General features: G+C 39.5%; 1 protein-coding gene across 3 annotated transcripts in view; it reads right to left on the bottom strand.

Annotated features, from left to right (window-relative positions):
- TMEM108 (transmembrane protein 108) overlaps positions 1 to 23,125 on the bottom strand; it is a 257,116-nt gene that overhangs the window by 85,609 nt on the left and 148,382 nt on the right. For all 3 annotated transcript variants that reach the window (XM_051610744.1, XM_051610742.1, XM_051610741.1), the window contains one exon: positions 2,546 to 2,627. In XM_051610744.1, coding sequence (XP_051466704.1) covers positions 2,546 to 2,585 — 40 coding nt within the window. In that variant the 5' untranslated portion in view covers positions 2,586 to 2,627. The remainder of the gene's footprint in view (positions 1 to 2,545; positions 2,628 to 23,125) is intronic.

Here is a 23,125-nt window from a genome sequence, read left to right as displayed (position 1 = left end):
TAGCCACTACTGGCCCAGTGGCACTGCTAGTACTCAACCAAGATGAGACAAGCCCCAAAGCAATGCACTAGTTTGGGGATGAAACTATTTCTTCCTGCATTTCTTAGCCACAGGCACACTCAATCAAGGACAGACAGTTTTGTGTCTCCAGCTGATCACTGTTTCTACAAAAAACAACAACACTTTTTCCAAGCCATCCTAGTTTTTGACTCATTACATACATTAGGGGACATCCTCCTTTAGCCCTAAGCCTCAATTAATCACAACACAGAAGACAAGATGAAAATGCTGCCACACCAGAGAGGCAGCACCATGGACCCACTTGTTGCAGTTGCAGCTGAGGAAGGCAGGCAGGCATAGAATACTGGTGAATCAGCCCAAAGTAGAACTTCCTAATCTGACAAATTTCTCTAATGATTTGGGTTTTTATTTCTCAGCATAGTAGCAGCAAATTTTCCTCTTTTGTGCAAATGAAACAAATAGGACAATGCTGCAGGCCCTTCTTATAGTGTAAAAAACAGTTCCAGGAAACATGAATTTCCTCTTCCTTTGTTACAGAGTGCACTCTACAGAGATTGTTTTTAGTATTGTGGTGTAAATGGGCAAAAAGTGAGCTTAAGTAACACACCTACAGGGCATCCAAAATAAAACCGATTTAATAGGGATTAAGTAACTTGATGGATCTTGCTTCTTACAAGCCAGCCAACCAATCAGGCAGTGAAAAAACTCATTCCACATGCCCTAAATACTTCTTACATAGCCATAGCTGTATAAGTTATTGCTTACTGCAGTTGCATTTGTTCATGATAACTACATTTAGTATACATTTTTGTTGCACTCAGAGAAATAAAGCAGATTGTCAATAGAAATAGTATGTTCAGAATCCACCTCTTCAGACTACACCATGGAGTTCACAATGTTGTTGCTTATTCACACTACATATATGTGTGTGTTTATACACGGATATAGTTGGCTCAGTCCTTCTCTGTTTGCAGTGTTCCTCTGTTTGCTGCCTAGACCTTCAAGATATTACCCTGAAAAATACAGTTTAAAGCAGCAGGGATAGCAATGGGCAATGCTGCCAAGCAGAGAAGCATGAGATTAAAAAAAAAGGAAATACAAAATTGCAGGAAGTCCCAACACTGGATAGGTTGGATGTAGAGTATACCTTCCTTTTTTACCCCCTACTGTATTAGTAGAAATGCTTTCATACCATTCAGTTTTGTATTTTCATTACAATAAACCTAAGGTTGGTCCAGCAACTGAGATAATTTCAGAAATAAACTACTATTCAATGCACAGAAACATGTTGAAATGTGACAAAGTATTCTGGGTCCTTAGCTATTGTAAAACTACCACAGTCCTGACTGCTGTCAGTGGGTTTCTGGTTACAGCCCTCCCTGTGGAGCTCTTCCCCCACTGCACTCTAGCCAAGGGTGGGCTGCTGGGCACAGATGTGCTGCAGGTCATCTAGGCACATCTGGCCAGGAGTCTCTCCTCAGATGTCATGAAGACACAGCCAAGTGTCTCTTATGTCACAGGAGAAGCTGTAAATAAGAACAGGAACAGCCAATCTAGCAAAGCAAAAGATAGCTCTCACTTCATACCCTGATGGCAATGAGTAAAGCAAAGACATGATAATAACTCAATTTCTGTAACAGTCCATAAAATATTTGGTAGACTTAATTTTAAGACATACCAGTACAAGTAACAGTCCTTGCATTTGCTCATTCCATGCATACTAAGCATGACTTTTTCTTTGCTGTCTTGCTTGGACCAGAATAGGAGAAAACCATACAAAATAGTTTAAAAAATATGTATCTTGAACTCAGAAATTCTCCTTTGAAGAGACAACATTTAAAAACCTTTTTTGGATTCTTACCATAAATTAGCAAATCCTTTGTAAAATGTATGATAGAAAGTGATTACACGTACATTCTGTTTATTTTACTTAATCTCTCAAATTTTGAAGAAAAGCTGTTGCTTGTAATGTTGACACTGAAACTTGTGATTCTACAAAAATGCCTGAACAGACTCAATATCATTTTACCCCTAAAACCTTCCCATACCCCCTGGAATAGGGGAGGCAGCAGAAACCAGTCATCTCAGGATGTGACACAGAAATTAGGTCTGTAGAGTCTGGAGCTCCCTTCCCTCACTCATAGATCTTTTACTGAGAGACCACCACCAGAGATGTCAAGGAGGATGGACCCCTTTTGTCCACTGAGAACTAGGCAAAAAGCATGATTACAAAAATGTTGCATTATTTCTTCCAACCACCATCCCTTGCTTCTACATCTGATTTTTCTGAGGGTGTTCACAGTTGCAAGGCATAGCAAATCACTTTTACTCTTGCTCAAGACTTCACAGAATCCAGACATCTCAGTTAACAAGGTAATTTAACTTCCCTATGGCTTCTACAGGTACCTAAACCAAGGCACATGGTTAGGCACATCCATGAATTATACCCTGCATAAATATTATTATGTAAGGATTTGAATAGTTCCTTTCTTACAGAAAAGAAATAAATAAATATTTTACTTACTAAACAGTTGGCAATAGAGGACCTGTAAGCTTCTCTTCATGGTATCATGTGGTCCTGCTGATCTACCAGTTTATTCATGATTCTGTCAAAATCAAGAGAAGAAAATGTTCTATTACAAAATATATCTTCTATTATTATACCTGTTGGTTACAAAGTAAGATTAAGTTTCACAGGAAAATCGTATGGATTAGCAATGGAAAATTGACTAATTGTGCGTTGCTTATGTTAGTCATGCCTTCCAACAGCCTGGCAGTGAAGGGTAGAGCTATGGCCAAAAAGGGGGAAAATTCTCATGAGTATAGAAAATACACGCACGAGAATTACTTTCATGTTGTCCCTGTGACTTGATAAAATTGATCTCACAAGAGACTTTTCAGTTTAGAGAAGGGTTCCTCACTGGAGGAGCAAAGGCAAGATGCAGACACCACCAGGCAGCTGTGTAGGGCACACAGGGCTGGAGCCTCCACCCTAAGTCTCACCTGTTCACATCCCTCAAGAATTACAGTGAGGAGAAAGTCCACCCTTCTTTCTCAACCAAAACTTCAGTGGTGCTGAAGGAGGGAGATCCCAAACTGCTGAAACGGTAGCACAGAGGGCAGCTTTGTCCTGGCGATTTTTAGCTTCATGTTAGCCGGCTGCTGAAGCTCACACCACCTCCTGACCTACCCCACCAGGCACCTGGTCTGCAGCTAGAGCTGCAGCAACTGAAGAATCTTCTCCACGTCACTGGAAACTTCCTATTTCTCCTAAATCAAACTATCTTGCTGTAGGACGGACTCTCATAATACTTGTAACTGCTGTCTGAAAGTGGGATGTGGCAAAAATATCTGATCACCCCAACTCCCTGACTTTGCCCACTTGCGGATTGACTAATAACATTTCTTGTGTCCTCAGATGGTATTTTCAAATACTTTTCACCTCCATTTAAAAAATATTATGAAAAAATAAATCCTTATCATGCTGATATTAATTATTCACATTGTGAGGAAAATAAATGCATAAAGAGGAAGTGAAAAGCAAACGCAGTCCCAGTGAGTAATGTCTCACTAAGTACCCAAAGACAACACAGCATTTAATAAGTTCCTTAATAAGTTTGTGGAATAGGTTCCTTATTCCACAAAAAAGCATTTGCTAAAGATTCATTGCCAGCTTTGAAAGATAGGACACTGAGATCATCCTCCTAAAATGCCTCTTGTCAATATTAAATGGCATGTAATACCCTCTAGTTTTCGGTGCAACATAATTTCATCTTCCAAACTCCTGGGGGCATTTCTGAGTAATTTTAACATGCCCCCATATAAATCTTTCAGAGCTGATTTAAAACGCAGTCTTGGAAATGTAAAATAAACAGGTCAAACCAATGAATAACACCTTTGAACTGAATAAATGCTGAAGAGTTTGTGAAAACAGAACTATGTCTGACTGTTATATGGAAGCCTCAAACAGACTGTAACTTTTCTTGCCTGTGTTCTGTAACAAAAGATGCTTAGGTATTGTTGAAAATTATTAAAATGCTTTGGTGTTAAAATCTTCTGTATTTTAGGATGAAAAAGAAAAGGTGCATGTTCACACGTTTGAAAAGTTGCAGAGGAAACCTCCTTTCTGAATAGCAACCCATGTCCAGTCATCCCGGTATGATCTCCTTACCATAAAGTCACACCTGATCCAAAAGTTATTTCCTGGAGGTACTTGGGTTTTGCAGTCTTTAGCTTATGGAAATCTTTTGGGAGTCTTCTGTGATAAATACATTTGTTTATCACAAGCAAGAAAGGTTACATATTAAGTGGCTGCTAACTGAGAGAGCTCCAGTTCACCAAACCTAGTTTTCCTTAAGTATTTGAGCATGCAGTTTTAGGCACTAGTAGAGAGCAGAGTTGTGCACACACAGATGGCAAATGCAAACACACAGCCAGTTCCTGACTCTGAGCAGATAATGTAAAACTAGAGTATCATCACCTGTTTTAAATACACCAACTGTCACATAGAAGAAGAAAAAAAACACGAAGAGTGAACAGAAACAAAAATTGGTCCTGGGAGAAAAAAAAAAAATTAAAAATTGGAAAATGTGTGTTAAACTTTAATAATACAAAATCTAATTTGGAGTACCTGAGTTTTGTACCCAATCAATCCTCACTTTATTTTTAACACTTCCCTGTGTTTTCTAGGTGTCCTGGTTTGAGCCAGGATGAAGCCAATTTTCTTTTTACTGATTTTTTTTTTTTTTTTCCTTCAGTAAGCTTTCTTTTAACTAGTAGCAGAGTGTTCCAGCTAGGAATGGTAACAAATGATGGAATGTTTTTCTAACTGCTGGGTCTTCAAGGTCACATCTTTACTCTGCCAGCTCAGACACTACAGGGCGATCTATGACCCCCCCATAGGAGGCTGAGTTAGACAGACAGCAAAATTGGCCAGAGATACTCCATTCCATGTATCTACGTAAGCTCAGAGGAAGGTCAGAGATCACAGAAGACAACTTCCTTCCTGCTTCTTCTTTCCCTTCCCTTCCATCCATGGCCGGTGTCTGGGGAGGACTCTGTCCATCCAGCACCATCAACCCCCAGGCTTGAGCTCTCCTGACCCTCATCACTCTCTGCTTTCTCCAGCAGCTCCGGAATTCTTCGGGACTGTTCACAGCTCAGGAGATGCTGGGGGAGTTGCTGGGGGTAGGGGGAGGAATAGGGGTTTTGTACATTTCCTGAAAACATTTGTATATAATTGTATATATTTTCTTCTATCATTAGTATTTGATTAAAGCTGTGTAGTTTAGTTTTCAATCCAGCCAAGTCTCTCTCATCTTCTCTCTCCCTCCCTGCCTGGGTGGGACGGGGAGGGGATCAAGAGCTTTGTTGTCAAACCTGAGTCAAACAGTGACACTAGGGCATATACTTCTCCAAAATACTAATTTTAAAACACACTGTGCTTTAATGTTTGATAAGCCGCTCCAACTATTTGAGGGAATTATCTGTTGCAAATATACGAGAGCTTTGATTAAGATTTTTTTTTAATTCCTAACCTTAATTTCCTACATCCAATTAGTCTGAACACCCACTGTTTCTATCTGAAACCAGGATATAAAGGTCTAATTATGACTTTTGGGTTTTTTCTATATTGTAATTAATATCAATGTGACTACTGATATATTTTGAAACAAAGGAATAAAGCTAGTGCAAGTGTGTACTTAAACCGATTTCAATTTAGAAAGACCCATCTTCAGTAGTTAAATTGGTGGAAATTTGTATCCACAAAAGGTGTCACGTGCCTAGCCTCAGATACCAGAGTTTGAAAATATTGGCTAAGTATTTGGCATCTGAAATGGACTTACCTATTTTACCCTTTTTAGTGCAAAATATTTCACATACAGTTCATCTTACACAGGATGATGAATAGATGTGTGAAAACCCTATGGACAGCGAGCAATATTATCTTTCACAGTAAGTGATCCCCTCAACGTTGCTGCTAAATTAAATAGGACAATGAAGACATAATGATGGATAGAAGACAAAAGAGTCCAAAAGAGCTGACAGCTCCCAGCTAGTCATTATGTCTCACGGGAGAAAAAACACCAGTGGGGCCTCAGATTAAAGAAGAAATGGAAGAGAAGAGGAGCACTGAGGCAAAGATAACAGTCAACGGAGAATCCTTTTTCTTTGTGAGTCTGTCAAACAGAAACCAGGAAACTGGAAATAAAGAAGCTTAAAAACTGGCAGTGGAAAGGGGAGTCAGGAAAAGACATGCCACTTGCATCCCATGAAGCACCAGAACTTTATTTCTGACTGTGTTCTCTCCCCTATGGATCATTCTAGAAAGAAGAAAAAGCTGCACTACTGACAGATTTCAGCTACATCATTCCTGGCTCTGCAGAAAATGAAAGAAGAAAAGAAGACACACCCAGAAGTTCTTCCATCTCGTTGAATCCCCAGTCAAGCAAGTGCAGCCTTGATCCTTTTAGTGTCATACTGTCCCATGATATTCAATGAATTCCTTATGAGATAGCAACAGCAGAAGCTCCTCACTTACCAATCAGAGCTGTCACTCCTCGGAGAGTTATTCAGCCATCATAAATTCCACCACCAAGGTCATCACCCCCTGCTTCCCACAGGTCAGTCACTTAGCCAGTATTCAAGTATGCCTCATAAAAGGAAGCAGGTGTACTCTTCTTGTCTACTCAGGGCTCAAGTGCAACTTTGGATTTTCAAGTTTGTGTGATTTCTTTCTTAATTCAATATCCTAGCAACACAACGCAGCTGTTCTTTTGCAAAATTTGTGTCCCAAAAAGCTTCAGGGCATGCTAATAAAAAGATTATTAACAACGGAATTCCTCTGAGCAAGAATTGTGTTCTTGTTCAACATGTATCACCTTGTCTGCTGTGATTTATTTCACACTGCTTGGGACATGCACATTGTTACCATTTTTCTTCATAAGATCCCAAGTGCAGCACCTTTGATATCTTTGTCCCCTTTATACTGATATCTTTTAGCACTGTTTGGAATGGGCTTCTCTTTGCAGATCTAAGAAAGAGCAATTCACCTTCCACAATATCCTCAAAAGTGTACACCCTTCAACTTCCTAACTCCCAAATGAGTAGGGTCTACCCTCAGGATATCACAGCTGAGAAGAACCAGTCTTGCTGACATTGGGTAGATTTGTCACGTTGCATAAAGTAGAGATGAATTAGAGATACTAGAACACTTTTCTGCATGTACAAGACTTACATCCTATGTAACATGGATTTATAAGCAGAGAATTCCATACCATCCAGGAAAACAAAGAAACAACCAAACAACCAAACAAAAAAAACCCAAAGCCAACAACAAAAGCCTCTCTTCTCTTTCCATTGAGATGCAGAGCATCTACAATCCCCACTGGGTCTAAGCCTGCTACTGGTCATTCTTGTATTGATGTTTGAATCCATACCTTCCTGTTACCACAGGGAGAAACACAAATATAGAGCTCTTGGAGCAAATCCAGAGGGCTATGAAATTGATCAGAAGGCTGGAGCCCCTCTCCTACAAAGACAGGCTGAGAAAGTTGGGGTAGTTCAGTCTGGAGAAGAGAAGGCTCTGCAGAGACCTTCTAGCAGCCTTCCAGTACCTGAAGGTGGCCTACAGGAAAGCTGGGGAGGGGCTTTTTACAAGGCCATGTAGTGGTAGGATAAGGGGTAATGGCTTTTAACTGGAAGAGGGGAGGTTTAGGTTAGACATTAGGAAGAAATTCTTCACTGTGAGGTTGGTGAGACACTGGAACAGGTTGTTCAGGGAGGCTGTGGATGCCCCTTCCCTGTAAATGTTCAAGGTCAGGTTGGATGGGGTGTTGATCAACCTGAGCTACTGGGAGGTGTAGCAGCCCATGGCAGGGGGCTTGATTCTATGAAAAAACACAAAGCAGTGTCAATATGCAGGAAAACCTGACAGTGATTACTCCCTCTTCTCCAGTTTCCTTATTTAATCATGAACTTTTGAAATTCTAATCCCCTCATCTCCACTAACATAATAGTTCAAATTACTGTGTCCCCACAGGCCTCCTCCCATGTGTGACAGTGTCTCCATGAACAGTCCTAAGCTAGATGATCACTTAAAGGCTACTGTCATTAGTGTGGGGAGTGGAGAACATTGTCAGCTAACTCCTTCTTCATCATCGTCTGCTATTCACATGTTGAACCTGGGGCATGTTGAATAAAGGGAGAGGGAGGAAAGGCCTACAGTCTTGGGGTTCACTGTCCTAAAAATATGTGGGTATGAAGACCCTTGTGCCCAGGTAACCATGGCCAGGGGAAGAACTTAGTCTGAAAAGGTCAGGTAACACCTCTATTGCTGTTGGCTGTCAAATGCCTGGATGCCTGTGGAAAGCTTATGAACCATCACTGAAACAGCCAAGGGCAAGCGTTGAAAGGATAAGGAAAACTGAGAGGAAAAATACCAGCGTGTAAATGAAAGGTCATTTAATGCGAGACTTTCTTGCTTTGATGTGTGCCTGCCCTCCAGCAAGCTTGATCCCCATGACCTTTTTGGAAAAGCTGTGACAGGGTTACTGTCTTGGCTGATTGTAACTGAGAAGTCCCAGAGATGGATGGAGACTGGAACACCTATAGAGCACTAGGCTACTGAATTTCCTTCATGTTCCATCAGTAGTGCATAGGACTATTTCTTTATTTTGTCCTTAATTATCTACCATTAGCAAATACTTTGAAGGCAACTCCAGCAGGAGGCAAGTCTGAACATCAATTGTTCTGGTTGCTTCTTATACCTGTGGGTGCACAAACATGACTCTCTGTGTCTGTCTGTCTGTCCACTTGTAGAAGAAGCTGCTGCTCCTTTTCATCATTAATCTCTGTGGACTTCTGAGAAGCTAACAAATTCATAAGGATCAAACTGACTTAGCAGCCATAAGGATTATTAGAATTTGGTCGTTAATACACATCAGGGGGTAGAGAAGAGTTTTGTATGCATTTGAAGACTTTTATATGGTTAAATTTGGATCCAGTAGCATTTATGTAATAGAAATTCCTTTGCTCCATTTGTCTCCTACACTCTTACTTTAGCTACGCTGCTTATTAGTTAGTTATTATTTTGTTGCAGTTGTACCACACATAAAAATACTTTTTCACTTTTGCCAATTAGTTCTAAAATGATTAACCATTTGGCTACTATTACTAAGTTGTTATACATCAAGGTTGAAAGAGAGTCCCACAGGGAAGTATCTATTTTCTACAACAAGCTAACATTGAATTGCAACACTAGTCTTAAGGCACTAAAGAATGCCATTAGAATATTTGATTTTACACTAAATCTATTGCAACAGAAGGTCTTCCGGGTGCCCATTTGTCTTTTGTTGCTTAAAAAGGCAATTTTTTTTCCAATCACAGTACCAGGGTGCCATTTTCCAGGTGGAGGAAGTGATTTCTGCCACTTGGATAACATGAAAAACTCTTATTAGCTAACAGTGATACAAGGCATATACCAGATACCTAAACCATTGAAACCATTCAAACATCGATAAAATGTCACCAATGCACTTATGTGCTTTGTAAATTTATTTAAACTGGAAAACTACTACTAATAATACATTAAAGTCTAGCTACATAAATATTACCATTATGGTTCTTTCTTTTTTGTTACTAACAGCCATCTGAAATTTATCTTTGGTGTTGAAATGTTATGTCACAGCTTTTTTTCTCTTTTTTTTCTTAACTGTGTGAAGATAAAGTGACTAACTTCTCTGAGTTTGGGGGAGGAGCATCTTTCACATTGCAACTTAAAAAAAAATTGTGAAACAGCTAGGTCAAGAAAGTTGTACAGAAATAGTCCTTAGTTTAAAGATCCTTCCACTTTCCTCTTGAAAATACTTGGAAAAAAATATGAGAAACAAAATAAAAATATTATAAACTTAAGTCTAAGTTCTGTAATTTTTCAAGATTTCTCTGTGATCTTATGGGACCCAAAGCAAAGAATATCTTTTAATATCGTATCAAGTTTGTGATGAAAATGTTACATGCTGCACTCTGCTCAGGAAGCATTCAGCAGTGTCAATTGTCTGCTCTCTGACAGGAAAGCTTCATAGTCATTGTAAGCTCTCCTGCTAAAAGACTTTCTTGGTACACAACACTACACTAGTCAAGATACCTCTGTAACTTCTGGGAAACTGAAGAAAACACAGCTTTTTCTTCACTGCTGATCACAGAAGGGAATGGATGTAGAAACAAGTTCTGTTTCCTCATGACTCCTGTGATGGTGTGTTTTTCTCAGAGGATCTCACATGGCACCTCACCTGCTTCAGGGTGTCCACAACATTGACATTGACATTTGATTTACTCACCTAAACTTTCTCTGTAGATGGCAGGTTTATTGGCTCCTCTGAAGCCTGGTGCCTGTGATCTGTTTAAAATGTCTCTGTTGGAAGGAGGAGACCTATCCCTTAAGTGGGGCTGTTTTGTTGAGTTTTAGACAGCTGAAAATACACCATTGCTTTCTGCTCCTAACACTGAAAATGAGAATACCAACATCTGTACAAAGGAATCCCACCCAGTGCACAGAGATCTCAAGGTTTCTGGGGTTAACTCCCCTGCAACTGTGTTAAACTGTTCCTTTGTTCCTATTGTGTAGGACACACAGTAAAAAAGACTCAATGTAAGAAGCAAGCAAATAGCTCTGCCTGCACAGTAATAAATAGTGGAGAGTCAGAAAATGGTGTAGCTTTGTGAAGCAGCTCAAATCACACTTTGCACATTCAGCTTGATTAAATATAAACATTTCCAGTAAAGAGGAAACAAAAAGGGTGCAAAAGTCAATGTCTTATTTTTCCTCTTATAATATGTATTCCTAAGGTTGTTTGGCAGGGTAAAATTTTCAAGAATGGAAAGCATCAGCTGTAAACAAAGAGGAGTACGCATGCTCAGCATGTCTGAAATCAAGGCCAAAATACCCATTTCATAAAGATGCTTGAGTATTCAGAAATACAGGCAACTGCCTTGCTGTCAAACACACCTGTATTGTAGCACTTAAAGCATTGTTACACTGGCCCTAGATGACTGTAAAGAAAATCCGTAGCAGTGACTGAAGCATCTCAATCTAACATTTTAGATGGAGGATCATCTTCCCTTTAGTAAATGACACAATTATCCAGCTAAACAACCAACCCTTAATAGACCACCACGAAAGAGGCTCCATATTGCAGTATGGGAAAAGTCTGTAATTATTTGGACAAAATGCTGACAAACTAGTTTAGGCTTTGAACACTTTAACTGTAAAGAGAGTCCCTTTTACTAACTTTTCTCAAGAGACTGCAAAGATTGAGAAGGTCAAGAGAGATAAAAGAAGAAAAAGGTCAAGATAGACTAATTAAGTTTGGGCCCATCTCCAGGGGAATTTCAACTGGCCCGATGTAAGATAAGTTCAAATGAACCATACATTCTGCTTCGTCTCCCAGCTCCCTGGCTATTCTACATCTATAAAGCATAGAGGGAATAATCACCAACAAAGGACATCAACACAGTGCTCTTCTGACTCCAGCAGATGCTGAATCCAGACCACAAAACCAGCCTTTTTGGAAACTGAGGGTGGGTGAGGAACAAAAGTTTTGCATCGGGCCACAAACCAGGACAGTGCCCCACCTGAGCATTTTGGCTGTTGTCCATTTTGTTGTATTGAACCAGATCAGAGAATTAAGGAGAATGTAACCACCTCAGCTGCCAAAAATATGAAATAAAAAAATGCACTCGTTATTGCAACTGCCATTTCGAATTGCACATGTATATTTGTTTATGTATGTCTACAGCAGATGATGGCTATGTTTTCTGCTTGTCTTTCCTTAATTCCCTATTTATACTAGCATGACTCTCACAGCAACAAAAGGGAAAAAAAAAACACCCCGATATTAATACACATACATGGAATTTCTCCTTTTTTCTTTAAGCAAAAAGAAAATAATATTAAATTTCTCATCAAAATATGTGTTTAAGAATATTTCTATAGCAGTTTTGGATGGAATGTTTTAAATCAGCTGTAATCATGATGTGTTAAGTATGGCATAAGGATCTAATTTCACAATGACAGGTTATAATAGACATATACAAGTACCTAAGATTGAAAGAAACGTTTTATTAAGAGTTCAAAACACCATGGTAGGAAAGCATAACTGCCTTTTGAATTCTTAACCATTCAGTCTCAACAGTGCATTAGTATATTTAATAGTAAGTCATATTGTTGTGGGTTTCTTTAAGAGACCACAAATTCCTAATAATACCAACACAGTTTACAACGCTATTTTAGTAAAAATATCAGTACAGTAAAAAACCATGAAAGGTTGGGTTTTTTTTAAGACCCACTCATGTGCCCTGTTAGATCCTTTTGCCCCCATGACAGGGTGTTAGTTCTGGGGCAATTTCAACTAAACTGTTTGCTACATCCCTTTGCTCAGCCATTTTAGAGAACGCATTCATCTTGGAATAGTGTCTATCACTTTGAAGACTTAAGTCTGTCTGAAGTAGCTTGTTGTATGAAATCATAGTAACTCACACACTAAGAATAGAGAACAACTTTGGCAGATTTGGGTGGATGGATGCATAAATGCATGTACACAATCATATGCCACGGGAAGTAAGATGATGTCTTGACCTACATCTCCCTGGTCAAACCGCCTTTGAACAAGAGCCATTTACTACCTCTCCTATAATCAGACATTCAATATGGTAAGAAGAGAAGGGAGATAAAGTGAGCTCTGAAATATGACTGCTCTGCTTTGGAGGACTGATCAACATACAGCGGAAAGCAGAAGAGTACACTTGCTTAGACCCAACATTTTATCTGAGAGTTTATTACAACTGTGTCTAGTTCAAGGGACACCATTTATTTATCCTCAACTTTCAGCCCCAGGGTTTGATGTCAAAGGAAGAATTGGCCTCAGAAAGAATAGAGGACTATCAACCAGTGACCCAATCATAAATAGCAACTCCTTTTACAGACTAATATTTTGCCCATCATTTTGACACAGTGGGTGGGAATAAAATAAAAATTTTACATGGCATCAAACAGAAATATAGCCCCATCAAAATCCAGATTTGGAGGGAAGAAACAGGCTCTTAGTAATTTCCAAATTATTTTTTCTTGTCCATGGAAGGTTACTGTAGTTCAAACACTGCATTTAATTTGAAAATGTGTGCTCCTACCTGATTCAATATGAAGAGTTTCCAAGAAAAATAAATGTCAGAGCAGTGAGGATTATTGGTTTTACTCAATATAAGTTCACTTTTTATGCAACTCTGAATAATAATGCCCTGCTCTGTGTCAACGTGATGTCAATAACCTCAGTCCCTCCCTTCTGTGCCCATGCCCCTACTTCCTACGGAGAGGGGGTCTGAAAGGAAGAGAAGGAGAGATAGAGGTACATCTACTGTTAACCTGGCACTGTCTGAGATTTAGCTCAACATGGCAGGTCTGTAGCTTTAGAGAAGATTTAGCACACTTATCACTGTATGTCTTTTTTTTTAATAGAAGCATCGAACCATCCAGGTTAGAAAAGAGCCTTGGGATCACCGAGTCCAACCATCATTCTTCCCTTCTGCTTTCTGCAGCCAACAAGATTACTATTGGCTAAACAGCTCACCTTCCCTCTTTACAAAGGTTCAAACACTGGCATATATGATGTGCAGGTACGCCAGAAGGAAATACATATGAAAGAATATGGGAAATCTCAAACAGTAGCATCAGAAAACATGTCATGCTGTCAAGTAAATTTATGCTCAGATGCACAATTTACTTGAATAGCTTCGTGAAAACTCATTTACTGCCCAGAAATGTGAAGCTCTTCCTCAGGCAAAACACACTGATCCTGACATAAGCTTTGCTTAAGTACAGACTCCAGCACCTGGCTCACGATTTGTAAAGTAGTGCAAACAAAGGCCACTGCATTAAGGCTGTTCTTTTTTCCTATAATAGCAGTAAGAAACAGCCTAGGCAAGAAAAGAATAAGAATCTCTGGGACTGCATGTTTGCTAGATAGATTTAATAAATAAATATCTGCCTGAATGATTCATCTCAGCCAGAATGCCACAAAGATGAGCTGGAGCCATCAGAGGGCTGGAGCACCTCTCCTATGAAAATAAGCTGAGAAACTTGGGGTTGTTCAGCCTGGGGAAGAGAAGGCTCTGGGGAGACCTCATAGCATCCTTCCAGTACCTGAAAGGGCTACAGGAAAGCTGGGGAGGGACTTTTTACAAGGGCTTGTAGTGAGAGGACAAGCGAGAGGACTTTAAACTGGAAAAAGGTAGATTTAGGTTAGATATTAGGAAGAATCTTCACTATGTGAGTGGTTAGACACTGGCACAGGTTGCTCAGGAAAGTTGTGGCTGCCCCATCCCTGGAAATGTTCAAAGGCAGGTTGGATGGGACTTTGAGCAACCTGGTCTAGTGGGAGGTGCCCCTGCCTATGAGACAACCCCAAGCCTCTCAGCCTGTCTTCATAGAGTAGGTGATCCAACCCTCGGATCATCTTTGTGGCCCTCCTCGGGACTGACTCCAACAGCTCCATGTCCTTCCTATGTTGGGTGCTCTAGAACTGGACACACAGTACTTCCCTCCCTCACCCTGCTGGCCATACTTCTCTTGATGCAGCCCAGGACACAGTTGGCTTTCTGGGCTGCAAATGCACATTGCCAGCCCATGGTGAGCTTCTCATTCACCAATGAAATTAAGGATTTTTTTGAACTAAAACTACAGCTTCTCTCTTGCTCGGGGACCCCCTGCTCCTATGTGCTAAGATTGCCATGGCAGTGTTACACAAGACAGGAATCAATGAGATGCAGTGAAAACCCCTTTGGTGCATCTATCCCTGTAGTGCAAAAGTCTGCTCTTGCTGTGTACTGTACACATCGTGATCACTCAAATAATAAACTGATGTATTGTGGTTTTTTGTCTATTATCCAGCCTCATGCAGCTTGAGAGCAAAGACTGACCACACACATTCAGAAAACCAAGGTCACATCAAGAAGGAACCTGCTGTTTGCTCTCTCTCTGCCTTACCACTTAAGGCACCAGACAGTCCAAAGAGAATGAGATAAGGGCTTGGAGAACCACCATGGTCATGCCTGAGGCAGCCAAAAGCTGCCCTGGGGAAATGGATTCTCTCTCTGCCTCAGTGCCTAATGCCAAGGAAGTTACAAAAACCAAACTCTGTGCAGGTAGTCATTAATAGCACCTTCCTTGTTTGCTTAGAGCAGAGCATGAAACACCTGTGCTCTGATCTGTGGAAGCACGGAGCAATTCCAACTGTGATGGACTCGGCAAAAGCTGATTCCAGAACAAAGAAAGGGTGATCAAACACTGTTTCTGGAAAATCAGGGGACAAACATCTCACACTGAGCATCTAAATAAAATGCCCTTTCTTGACATTATGCTTCTGTGCCTCATTTTCCCTGGTGTATAATGTCATTTCACTTTATCGGTTCATTGTGAAGATAAATTCACTAATGTTTGTGAAGTACTCAGATGCCACAATAATGAGAGCTGCAGAAGTAGTCCCCAGGAAATTAATAAGTCTGGCTTCAAAGCTGGATCTGAATGATGTACAGTTAAGGGAGGAAGGGGTGACATAATGAACTACTAAGATAAAATAAAAAATTGATTCATCTGAGCAATGCTGACTGAAATCTCACCCTTCTCTGATTCTGTATTTAAAAGAGCTCTGCTTAGCACCCTTAACAGGCTTTTAAGTGTAACTTACATAGTTTAATAAAAAAAGGAAAATGAGAAAGAAAAAAAGACACCAACTCATCCCTACTGACACCCACACAATCCTCCAGAAAGCTGAAACCTTTAGGTCCACAGGTCAGACTTGTAACATCTGATCTAACACTTGACCTTGCCTTATTAATACGCTGGTCTCTCTTCCAGAGTCCTGTCCATCTCTCTTCCTCCTGCGTACCATTTCAAACCCTTCCTAAAAGTCCCATCCATTTCTCTTCTGTTTCTCTCTGCTCCTACTCTCTGTCTCTCACCACTTTATTTCCACATTTTCATCTCTTTGTTCCACTCCTAATTTCACCTACGTGGGGATCATATCCTTGTCCTTTCTTTCTTAATCATTCCAACACCCGAGTCAACCACCTGGGCCACGATCACAACCTTCGTATCCATAGTCTGCAACAAACACACTACTGACAAAATCTTAGGAGAGCTGAGCTGCAAAACTTACAGAAATGTATGTGGATAAACATTTTTCAAACCAGAGCACAGTCTTATCTGGCAGATTTCCATTAAAATGCAAAAAATCTTTAACCTTTACTGTCACTCAAGAAATCCCTCTAGTTTTTCTCCTGCATTCTCCTCTCTCCGATAAATTTCAATTTCCCAACGTGTGATATGGAAGTCCCACAAAATAACAGAGGGTACAGTAACTTTATGAAATATGATTCTTTCCCCTCGTATATTTTTTCTCAGAGACTGGACCATTTTTATTGAAATGAAAGATTATGGCCTGACATTGAAACAGAAATTTTCTGGGTTGGAAAATTCCATTTTGAACGGTACTGGAAGAGTTTTATTGAGTGATGCATCAGGCAAACTTTACCAGACTCAAGGCCAACAGAGTCCGTGTCTGTTCTGTTCTGCACTCGGGAAGACTCTGACCCACCAAATCACATCAGGAACTTGATTCTTTTCAAGGAAGCAATCAAACCATCAAGTTAGGGAAGTCCTGGAGATAAATGTAACTGATTCTTCATCTCCTTCCCTCCAAATTATATAAGCAAAATTATTTACAGAATTTATCATCGCAGAGTTCTGCCATTTCATTCATATTGAAATACATGAATGCAAAATTTTAACTGAAAAATGTTTAAAGAAATTAACTAAAATGGACTTAATAACATATAGAATACTTCTGCAACAAATGCATTAATTGTATGCAAACTGAATTAAGTCTTTTATTAGCATGTAATTGGGAGAAATATTAATACATTATTTTAATTTGAAAAAATCAAAAGTTAGAAGCTTTGAAACAGAAGGCTGCATTACGGCAGCTTTAGCATTAAGATGTCATTGTAAAAATGAATGTATATAATGAACTCAGAAAAATAGAACTGTAAGTGTCTGAGCCTTTCCTTGTTTCATGTACATCTGCATTGGAGTTTGCCTATTGTTATTCAACTAGCTAATCATCATCTTTTGTGTGGTGTGATTGTGTTTTTACTCAGAGAGGCTAAATTGTGAAGACATCTGTTATTTGGTAGATAATAGGCCATTTCAAGTCTCAAAGCCCTGCAAGGCACTTTCTGAAGAAGGAGAAGTAGATACATCTGTTCCCACCAGGTAGGACTACAACTGAGCATGCTGTAACACAGCAGAACAAAACTCTCTCACTTGCTTTTCACCATAATGCTAAATTAACACAAAATGATGCAAACAAGGAGCAATTCTGGTGTCATTTATTAAAGCTGTGAGGGGGACTAACTTGATATAAACCATTTTTCTTAAGAAAACAAAACACCTCACACCAAGCAACAGTGGGATTTGTCATAGTGATCACAACCCAGTGGATCTATAAACCCATGAACAGTTTAAAAAAACAGTGGCCCCCTGAATCCGACATTCTGCTGTTGATAAAGGTCAATATTAGATGTTTTGAAGGCAATGCAAATGCTTTATTATCCACTTGAAAAGAAAATCTTGTGCCACCACTCTCTAATAACTTACCTATATGAACCAGTCTCTCTGTATTCCACTGCAAATACACCACCTTTGCATTATCTGTGAATCAAATGTAGCTCTGAATGATCCTTTGCATCCTGACTGGGAAGACACAGGACCTATCTTTTTCTTCAGGCTGCCAAAGTAACCTAGCACACAGTAGCTGCATTCTGCAAGCTTCCCTTCCTTACATCTTCATCACTCTGTCAGTCTTTTCCATTGTGCTATGAATGCAGATGAGACCCATATATTCAGATTTATCTTACCTGGGGTTTGTGGCACCTTAAATGACAACTGACCCTAAAGCAGGCTGACCATACAAATTGCATTAATATGTCAGTAGGAGAACAATATGTTTATGTGAACTTTCTATGTGTACAGGTTCTTTGTATTTAGACATCGGAATGGCACTAGCCACAAACTGCAAAATCAGAGTTCATGTTATTCCTTACTCCATTTTTACCTACTTGTGCATTTTGTAGAATCATTGCCTAAACAGAAGTTAAAACATTTTTGGCTTGTTTTTTTACTGCCTCAGCTCACAGGTCTAGAATATTGCAGAGACAGCAGAGTTGATGCAGTCCTGCCCCGTTCTCTGATTAGTCATTTGTGGAAATGCAAAACTGAAGAGTGACAGGTGACGTTGACACTTTCTGCTGTTGTCTGCAACAGAATGTTGTTCTGTGAGACCAGTTAGACATTGTTCTGACCCCATTTTTTAAAAATTTCTTTTATTTTTTGTGATGTTCCAGATATTTTCCTCTCTTCTTGAATGAGAAAATGAACTTTAAACTCTTTTGTCAGAAAATTAAAGCTCCACTCTGTAGTTTGGTGGTTTAGCTAGTTATCCACCACCTAGCTAAGTACTCTAACCATTACTCTGAGTACTCTTACTTTCCTCACTGGTCTATTTTTCCATTTGGTATAAATAATTAAGACATAAAACCAGCAAAGGCTTGAACCTGAGTCTGCTGTGTGTAATGTGAGTGCCCTGTCTGCTAAATGACAGGGTCAGTTTCTCTGTCTCTCTCTGGCTATGAACATGGAACTATTTATTTTGAGGTAGAACAGCTAGAGCAGCACAAAGAGGCACAGACTGATTCTGTTCCTTGCTGGCTTACAATTTTGGTAAAAAGAATAAACCAGTTCACCTAGCTTTAAAACTCAGGTAGTTATTTTCTCACTCTTTCTTGACTGAGAGACATATGTATAATTGTCAATGGCCTGAGCTTTCTGGACAATATTAAACCAAGTGATTCCTTGCTAAAATGTATGCACATTAGGTTAGTGATATTAAGCACAGGTCCATGGATGCAGTAGCTGAGCTGACTGAAGGTCTTTTGTGTTGACAATAGTTTGGCTACAGCAAGAGTCAAGAAAGACCAGAATTGCTACAGACAACTGGCAGGTGTCTCCAAAGCCTCCACACATGATGGGATGATTCCAGCCAATGCCCCAGTGTGCTCTCACCTTGCATACATGCCATAAAAGCATCCTGAATGCATATGGAGCCTCAGTTTCACTATGTGCAGTGCAGAATCTCAGATGGCTTAAGTGTCTGGAAATGAAACTGTTGCTCCTAGATACGATAAAGAAGTATCTCCTCAAGGAGGCAAGAGCTTGCAATCTCAGGCAAGATAGATGCACTCTAAATATCGGTGTTATATCCACACAGTCTTTGCAGATAATGGCAAACATATTTTGCTAAAGATGTGAGTTGGCTGAAGGCAAAAGCCACACGGTGTGGTGCTATGTACCAGGAAACAAATCCAGTCTCTTGACAGAGCTTATTGGATGAAGTGTGGCTAAGACAGCTACAGGGCTTCCTTTTGAAGGTTGTGGTTTTGGGGCACTCAGGAGTAAAGTGAACTTAGACTGGTCTGCAAAACACCATCAAAGGAAAATAGGCAGGAGACCCTCCTCCCAGTAAGGGACTTCTCTGTAAAACATGAAATAATAGCTGTGTGGAAAAGAGAGTCTGGAAGAAATGCACTATACAAGTATGGGATAAAATATTCTACAAAGGAAGAAAGAAACATTGGAAATGAACTAGTAACAAAAAAGATCAACAGTAGCAGTATATACAGCACATCACAGAGAAGTTTCAAGCAATGCTGCAAATATGGTTTATAGAGCTTTGACTTCATCAGTGGCTTTTCCTCTCTACCAATGCAGGACTCATGCACATTAATTCTTGCTTTGCAATATTCCATGGTTTCTGGAGGAATTATTATCCAGCTTAACAACAGGCTTGAGGTAACACTCATTTCCCCTTTTTTAGCCATATAAAGATTAGTACTCTCATGTAACCTATTTGCATAAATTCCTTTTTAATCAGTGCAAAAAAGACGCACATTTCTTTTCCAAGTGGATGTTGCAGTGGAACATATAGATGAGATTTCTCCTCACAATGTGTCTAAAGCAACGGCACGTAAAATAGGCTACTCAAGCCATGACACTGTATTGCTAAACAGATTCTAGAACTGAAGTAAATTCAGAGATAAAGCCCATCAAAGAGTTGGTGAAATTACCTAAAAGGAACAATTTTAATAGAGAGTGGATAAATACTGTATAGGCACGTGAAGTATAGAGATGGTAAAAGTAGGAAGAATCAAGACAAACTAAGAAAAACAAAACACAGGGAAAGCATCATGAAGGATTTCACAGTACCCAAACACATTCTGTTATGGAACAGTCTTCCGAGACAAGTGGGGTCAATGGAGCTGGCATCTTATAACACAGATAGGCAAAACTCTTGGAAATACATTGCCAGACAGAATAACCACCAGAATTTTATGCCTGAATAGCCCATGTCTCTCTCTAGCTTGCATGCTTCTGTTTTATCACAAGTTCAGTTTTTCAGTCCACAAGAAATATTAAAAGGAAATCTGGGGACACTGCTTGAAATTGCAAACAATGACCAATTAGCATTTCTCACCATATAATTTATTACCTTTCTGTTTCATGGTCTTTTTCATGCCCTTAAGTGCCACACTGATTTACTACACTGTTCTACTTAATTATCTCTAGTGCTTTATTTCAGAAGTGGTACTATTCTTAGCTGTTTCTTTTTTAGTAGTATTACATTTAGAGAAAGCATCTAACATCTGTTTCAAAGTCCAGATCTATAGCTTAAAATCAAAAGATACATTTCAAGTATTTGGCAATGAAAACACTGCTGTGAGTTACAGAAAGCGAAGTCCAAGATTAGTTTACACCAACAGGTGTGAGGAAAAAAAAAAGTAGCCATCAAGCAGCCAGCTTCTCTCTGGAAAGCACTAAGATTATTCTTTGAGTGAGACAAGACAACATTGGGATACCTCAGAAATTAATTTTTCTCAGTCTTTACATTAACTATAACACTCTGCAAGGAGGCTTTGACCTATCTCACCCAGAAGCACAGGAACATGCTTATTGGCACAGGCAAGGACATGGTGCGAGCCAGCTGTGAATGCATTCAGATTGGAAATAGTCACTAAGCAGCAGTAGTGGAAAAAAAATCTCTGATTTTTAAAATAGAGCTCAGTGGGTCTGTCAAAGGGTGATTGATACAGCAGTTCAGACAGCAGGACAGAATTCCAGGTCTGTGTTTCTCCATTCATGGGAAGGCTGTTTTGTTAAGGTGCTCCTAAATAATAGTATTTTACAATACATGTGAAATGTAAGTAGAAAACTACATGAATTATAAGTGGAAGAGAAAAATATCTGAAATCTAAAGAGCAGACTCAAGTACTCCTATTAACAAAATCAATTTGTACATTCAATGAGACAGAGATTCCAGCAATCCAAACCCACTATTGACGTGAGAATATAGACTCCTGTGATGTTTACTCTTAAAAAATCCTACCCATAACTGAATTAAAAGTCTCAGCCCAGGGATTATGGTTGAATAGCCTCTCTAGCACACACACTGTTCATGCTTAGAAGTCAACATTCGCTAAAAGATAACAAAACATTTCTGCAAGACATAATGAGGAAGACGTGTAACTTGGTTGCAGGGTACATACTGACTACTGAAGAAAAGTTGCTTGTTTACTACCAGACATTGCATAAGGAAGGGTAACCAAGGTAACGGGATATGTGTTTATGCAGGAGAGAAAACATATTAGCTAGCTAACAACAAAACAACTTTGAAGGAAAATGCAGTTTAGTCTCCTTTCAGAATTCATGGCAAGTACAATGCTATTTCTTAAATTATTCCTCATTTCCATGTTCTTTATTTTTTGTGCCAATTGCTGCTCCTATTCCTAACAGGAAAGAGTCAGTGTCAAAACCGAGAGACACGGTATAACTGCAAATAAAAGTTAATTACTGTGGAAATTCAACTCCAGCACTTTAATTAAAGCCTGACAAATGTATCATGGACCCCAGGCACCAGAGTGGAGCATACCCATTAGAGAGATTACTCCTCTTTCTATGGCCTCCCATGCTAGCACAAAGGAAATATCAATCATGCCAGAAAAAGGCTTTTCCAAATCAAAGATGCTGGAAATTATTCTATTACCTTTCTTGTAGAGAATTTTCAGAGTTGCTGAAAGAGATTTTTCTGTAAGAAAGCAGCACATTAGCGTAAATTTTTGCTTAATTGCTAGGTTAATGTTAAATTGCAGCTTCTCTTTTAGGAAAAGTGGCAGCTGGAAAGCCCCTTCTACAAACCTACATTTCCGCTGTAACTTTATGATATGTAAATAGGTATGCAGGAGACAAACAGCTTCAAAATGACATATTCTGAAAAGAAGCAGAGGACATAGTGATGCTTGAAGCAATCTTCTCATAGAGAAAACTGCATTGAACTCCATCTAGAATTCTTCACTGAGCCCATGTACGTTTTTGCTGCCCTCCAAAACCGGCCTGCTCAGAAGAAATGTTTCCATTGGAGGCCCCATGAAGAGCAAGGTGGCCAGTGCTGCTTTGTCTTTGGGCTCTAACCCTCCAGGCAACTGATGCCAGGGCACTGCTAAAAGACAGAGGGCTTTTCTTTTAGATATACTTTACTGCTCTAACCATAATTATTTTATCCTCTGCTGAGCACTCAGAAGTAATGAGCAGTGCTGACAAGCTAATACAGTAAGAGAGCTGGACATTTTTGCATTTACTTCCTTAATATTTAAGGCTTGGTTTTGCCAAGTAGTAAAGTACTTCTTTTGACCAAGAAGTAAAAGGAAAATATGCTCAGATCTCAAGAGTTGTTTTGATACTCTATTTGCTTCTAAGATATTTAAATAAAAAACTTTTCTTTCACAGCCCAGGTTCTCCCCCTCTTTGATCCTGCAGCAATAATCCCATATTTATGAGATTATTTTCGTTGCCATGGAAATTAACTATGTAAAAAATTCAGCATTATCATTTCTGTATAAGCAGGCAAGATGCAGTCCTCTTGAAAGACAAACATTTTCCTGTCAC

The sequence above is a fragment of the Apus apus genome, chromosome 2 (assembly GCF_020740795.1).
Source record: "Apus apus isolate bApuApu2 chromosome 2, bApuApu2.pri.cur, whole genome shotgun sequence".
In the NCBI taxonomy this organism is placed as follows: domain Eukaryota; kingdom Metazoa; phylum Chordata; class Aves; order Apodiformes; family Apodidae; genus Apus; species Apus apus.
Note: the sequence above shows the minus strand (reverse complement) of the source record. Positions and strands in the feature narration are given on the sequence as shown.